The following is a 6261-nucleotide window of genomic DNA, read 5'->3' on the forward strand; positions in this document are numbered from 1 at the left end:
AGGCTTCCTTTTTTCTGACTAAACGTGAAGGTTGCCCCTCAGAAAGAACAGGCCATGTTCAGCTTTCCGGAAGTGCGAGCTTATAAAGCGACTCTAACTTTTCTTATCTCTTGGAACGGCCCTGCGAGAAAGCCGCGCGAATTTAGATTTCAGGGCGAGGCTGGGAAATCCTACCTCGCCTTTGGCGCAAGGCATGCCGGGAACTCGGGGCGGCCCGGTGGCGACTGCGATGACAGCGGGGGCGGAGCCGGAGGCGGCCATTCCCGTGGCGGGGCGTTTGGCCGTTTCCGGGATTGAGGAAAGCGGTTCGTCTGAAAGACAGCAGTTGGGCGAAGCTCGGGCTCGTCGGCGGTGGCGGCTGTGATGTACCACAGCAGCACGCAGAGGCGCTACTGGACTTTCCGCGGCGAGGAGGAATTGTCCCGCAGGCGCTCTGACGCCAACCGCAAGTTCAGATGCAAAGCGGTGGCCAATGGGAAGGTAGGAGCGGAGGGGGCCAAAAGAGCCGAGAAGCCCCCGATCTTGCTTTCCGTTGCATTTGCCTTGGATTGCCCTCTTTAGAGTTTGTCAGAATGGTACAGGTAGCCCTTGTTTACCGATGTTAATTGGGACTGGAACTCGTGTCACTCCACAACACGATCGTAATGCGTGGTGTCACGTGAGTACACCGACTTATGGAGGCAGTTGGCAGGCATGGTTGCTGTATCCCACTGTTGTGCGATTGCTATCCTGCCGGCTTCCCCATTGTCTTTGCTGGTTGGAAACAGATGGTAAAGATCACATATCTGGGATATGATGGTGTTTTAATTGGGAGCCAGTTGCTAAGCACTGGAATTGTGATCACATCACTGAGGATGCAGCAATGGCTGTAACTATGAGGAACCGTTATAAATACCATTCATTCAGCACTACTGTGACTTTGAATGGGTGGGTATTCAGTGAGGGCAACCGGTATGCACCAACCCTAATTTGGTATGCTAGTCGGAGAACTCTGGGAGCTGAAGTCCACACATCTTAAATGTTGTCAAGTTTGGAAAACACTGTTATATAGATTCTGTTTTCCCTTAAGAGTAAGAGAAACAAATGTTATAGTGTGTCATGCCCCTATAAACAGGTTTTATCAGACTTCTCTTGGCAGGAGTGAGCTACCGTGTTTTATCTGTGCAATGTTTTACGATTACATTGACCACTAAATGGACCTCCTGAAAAAGCATCTTTGGGACAACCATGACCTGGATGACTGAGAATCTCCATAGGGTTATATTCTGTGTTACTGATAGAGAATATTGATGCACTGATTTGATTGGTGCTCTGATGTTACTTAGTTTGATAATGAAACATTTGCAAGAAAATAACCAAGCTCAGAAAGGTCCCCTTAACTGTTATATGGTTTCCCAAATTTCTTCTCTGCAAATATATAGATTTATAACTCTGAATGCCTTTAGCTGCCTAGGGATAATGGAGTGATAGTCCTGCACATGTCAACAATACTAGGTTAGTAAGACTCATGTATAGGATTATGCCTTAAGTGGGTCTGCTTAATAGCTATAGTCTGTGTTAGTGAATTGTGATTTCTATTTAAGATATATATTATTCTTTCATAAGGTTCAACAGACAGACTCATTTCTTCTTGACCAACATGAAGAGCTGATAATTTGTAAATATTATGAAAAAAGATTAGCAGACTTTTGCTCTGTATTTAAACCAGCAATGCCCAAATCTGTTGGGGTAAGTTGTTGAATTTTTTACATTTGTTTTAACTTTTCTGTTTAGAGAAACCAATGTCTTGCTGCTGCTTACTTGAAATGCTATTTTTAAGGCTGATTTAAATAAAACCATTTTTAATGCTCATGACACAGAAGTATAAATTAAGCACACTGTCTGGATTCATATAATATCCCATAGTTAAAAAATGGCTATGTTGGATGTTAACAGCTAATTCTTATTCTTTGTAAATTTTAATCCATTAAAATTTAAAATCCATTAAATTTTCAAAATTTAATGTGGTTTGCAAGGTTTTCTTTTCCATATGCAGAATCTTTTATTTTGAACATTAGTATTAGTTAATAATTAGTAATGCTGATTTGAAATACTGAAAAGAAATGCAGAACTGTTTCCCTTCCAAGTAATTAGTACTGTCTTAATGTTCACTGCTCTGTGATTGATGGTTTCGTTCTCATGCAGAGCCTGGTCCACCTTATTTTGTTACTTGGGAAGAGAAAGAAAAGATTATGCATCAAATATCAGAGCAGCAGTTAGATCAATCTGTAATATTGTAATATTTGTAATCAATTTGTAATATTGCCACAAAAGGCTTCTGCTAGAGTTGTGCAGCAGAATGAACTGAAGATCATAACACTGTCAGGAAAGCTAATTATCCTGCTATAGGAGATCACATCTCATCTAATCTATGTTAGGAGTCAGTGGTAGGGACAACCAACAAAGTCCCATAATTCTGGAAAAAGTATAGTTGTGAAGAATATAAGCCTATCTGAGATCATAGACATAGGGACTTGTTTTTATTGTATTTGTGAAGTATACCATTTTTGACTTGGAGAAGGGCAGAATTACTGATCTAGTGTGCTGTTTAGAAGGGAATTCTAGTATCTGTTTTGTGTGCACTCTTTAAAAAATAGAAAAAGGGTTTTAGTATCTCCAAGTAGACTGGAGTGCAAACATGCTATTTTATTCTCCTGGGCCAATTTATACATAAAACAGATGCTCTTTTCATTTGTACAGTAATAAATAACCTATTGCAGGGCTGCATCCTTTGTTTCATAAATTCCCCTTTTGACTCTATGTTTTTTGAATAGTTGTGTGTAGAACTGAGCAGTTTGTTATTTAGTTTGCCATTGGCATTTTAAATTGTGTCTTGTATTTATTTTTATGTTTATAACAAGTAATTTGAATGAACTTTCTAACTTTTTTGTGCTTTTAGGGTACAGCATGCATGTATTTCAAACGTTTTTACCTCAATAACTCAGTAATGGAATATCATCCCCGGATAATTATGTGAGTAACTTACTATTTATGCTTTAATTATCAATTAGAATTGATAATGTTTTTACATTTTTGAAATTTTAATAAGAGATAAGAAATATGTAGAGCTCATATTCATATTTCAAGGTGAAAACTGCCTGTTTCTCAGGAAAATGTTTTTGGTCTTGAAATTATTTATATTGTCTCAAGTTTATATACTTTTGTTACAATCAAATGTGTTTTGTTTTTAAGGTTAACGTGTGCATTCTTGGCTTGTAAAGTAGATGAATTTAATGTATCTAGTGCACAATTTGTTGGTAACCTTCGTGAGAGCCCAGCAGGACAGGAGAAGACATTGGAACAGATCTTGGAATATGAATTACTACTTATTCAGCAGCTGAATTTCCACCTTATAGTACATAACCCTTACAGACCATTTGAAGGGCTATTGATTGATTTGAAGGTACCAGACCTTTTTTTTTTTTGCTTACCAAGTTAAACATTGACTGCAATAACTATATTAAATGTTATATGAGTAATTCAGAGTTAAACTTTTACAGTGAATGAATGGCCATACTATGAAACAGATATCAATATTAATTCTGTGACCCCATCTTTAATACCTTAGATTTTCCTTGCACATCTTTCAAAACCCTTTCTTCCGTTTTTGAAAATGGTAACAAAATATTGCTTTTAGAACTGAGTGCCAAAATGATGGTTGAAAATGTTGAATTGTTTGTGTTGATGTTCGTGTATGTTTGAGAGGATTCTTAATTTCTCTGTAAATAAGGATATTACCTATATAATTATATTTCTTATGAACATCAAAGTTATGAGTAATGAGGTACAAAATTTGTTTTTTTTGCTATTCTTAAATATTAAAAATAAATATTGGTAAAGTTGGCTATCATAATCAGCTTAAAAATCTATGAGCTTTTTTATTTTGAAGAACAAGGTACTGTAGAAGACATTTTGGTTTGATTTTGTAAGCTTCACATTTTGTCAACTATCAGATCAGTTCATGAAAACCTTGGTTTTATATATAATGATTCCGAAGTGGGTGAAAAAGACCACAAAATAAATAATTTTATTTTTATTTTATTGCTTTGAGAATGGAAATCCTTTTAGTATCTGCCTTTCATTTGAAAGTACGTCTTGGATATGAGCTTGGAGGAAATTGTAGCAACAAATTATTCCAAAGTATTATTGCCTATTACTTATTTTCTAGACCCGTTATCAATTGCTTGAAAATCCTGAGACATTGAGGAAAACAGCAGATGATTTTCTTAATCGGGTATCTTTGACAGATGCCTGCCTTCTATTTACACCTTCTCAGATAGCTCTTACCGCTATGGTATCAAGTGCATCCAGGTCAGGATTTAATATGGAAAGGTAAGGCAGTTTCTGAATATTTAATATTTATATATACGTGTATATATATATTATTCTGCTTATGGAAGATCATATCTCCCATTTGGATTACTACAATGTGCTATGTGGGGCTGCTCTTGAAGACCACCCAGAAGCTTCAACTGCTCCAGAATGTGACAGTGTGCTCAGGATGGGTACTCGTAGCTTTACCCATGTAACACCTCTATTGTGAGAGGTTCACTGGCTTCCAGTTTCTTCCTGGGTGCAATTCAAGGTGATGGTTATCACCTTTAAAGCCCTATATGGCAGAGGCCCAAGTTATCTGCAGGACTGCCTTTCCCTAAGAACACCAGTCTATCCTACCAGGTTAGATAGGGTGGGTATGCTCCTAGTCCCTTCCCTTAAACACTGACACCTTAGGTGAGCTAGGAAGAGTGCCTTTTCTGTGACAGGCCTCTACCTAACCTGTGAAGCACCAAAGACCAGGCTTTTCCCCCAAGTGCTGGGATAAGAAGTAAATATCTGAAACTTGACTTGGTACCAAGGTTTTGTTTTTAATGCATTTGGTTTTAATATTTTTAATATGGACTTTTGATTGAGAGCCATCCAGAGTTTGGTATAAGGCAGCTACATAAATGTTTTAAACAAAGGAGAGAAAACTTTGAGTATCTTAGGATGTGGAAATACAAGAAATTAATTCTAAAACAAGTTGCTTTTTAAAAAAAATGTATTTTAAATACTGTTAAACTATCTTGCATTGTCTATCATGAAATGTTGTAAAATGTCAATCTTTTTATGATCTATAATTTAATTCTTTTTAGCTGTTGTTTATTTTCTGAAATTTTTAATAGTTACTTATCAGGAACCCTGATGCTCAAAGAGAATAAAACATCCCTTTCACAGTTGCTGGATGGAATGAAATGTAAGTATTGATGTTGACAATGAAACAGTACCTATTTAAAATATCCTTGATGCTTCAGAAAGGAAAAGGTGAAAAGCTTGATAGGTTTTAAGAGTTGTAAAAGTTTATTTTTGATATTTATAACTGAATAAAAGGACCCGTTATTTCAGAACAAAAATACCTGCAATCTGGTCTGTTTCCATCTTTTCTACTCCCCATGTCAGCATATAGGATAGAAAAGTTGAAGTGTTATAAAATATGCTGTTATCAATAAAGGAGAATATTTGTAGCTCAGGGTCGAAATGAGGGGTCCTTGGTGCTCTCTGAGCTTGGTTGTTTTCTTGCAGATGTTTAATTACCCAAACTAGGTACAGTAGTGGCCAAAATTGTGAAAGCCTTTTGGGAAAAGTGTATTTTTGAGGTTTGATGGCTAATAACACCACTTTTTTTGGAGTAGTACCATAAAATTATATATCAATGGAAAGATAATTTAATCAAGAATGTAATGCAACAAAGTTTGTTCAATTATCTGTACTGTATTCTATGAAAGGTTATAGCCAAATAACCAGAAAAAGGAAGCACAACTTGCTTAGGTTGATATCAGGTAGCTTTCCTTCATCTGATTGTAGCCAATGAGTATGAGTGTGTAGAGAGCCAATCAGGTGTCATCTTGTTTTGGCAATGAGCCAATCAGATCACAGTAGGATTCGGTTATTGATGTCATGTATTGAAGCTGAGAGGAGGACATTTGTCAGTGTGTTATGTGATCACTATCAAGTTGGTTGTGGTTTTTTTGTGTTCTTTCATTTAATGAGCTTGTAAAACGTAATAAAATTAAAGTAATGTTGCAAAGAGTTGACTGGTTGCCCAGAAAGCGATGTAAAATAGTATTATTAAGTGAACAAGGCTACAGTTATAAAGAAATTAGAAGAAAAATTGGTGGAAACTTAACCAAAGGTGGCATTTCTACTGTATACTTTTCCCAAAAGGTGTCCACAATTTTGGCCACT

General features: G+C 36.7%; 1 protein-coding gene across 1 annotated transcript; it reads left to right on the forward strand.

Moving 5' to 3' along the window:
• Nucleotides 1-278: 278 nt before the first annotated feature.
• Nucleotides 279-5272, forward strand: LOC107300936 (cyclin-H-like; the record flags this gene model as incomplete). Its single annotated transcript, XM_015830216.1, has 6 exons — nt 279-480; nt 1606-1728; nt 2939-3012; nt 3232-3442; nt 4208-4371; nt 5202-5272. Coding segments are annotated over exons 1-6 (760 nt in total), but the record flags the coding sequence as incomplete, so codon positions are not given.
• Nucleotides 5273-6261: the final 989 nt, after the last annotated feature.

The sequence above is a fragment of the Protobothrops mucrosquamatus genome, unplaced genomic scaffold, assembly GCF_001527695.2.
Source record: "Protobothrops mucrosquamatus isolate PMUCROS unplaced genomic scaffold, P.Mucros_1.0 scaffold9232, whole genome shotgun sequence".
NCBI classification, from domain to species: Eukaryota; Metazoa; Chordata; class Lepidosauria; order Squamata; family Viperidae; genus Protobothrops; species Protobothrops mucrosquamatus.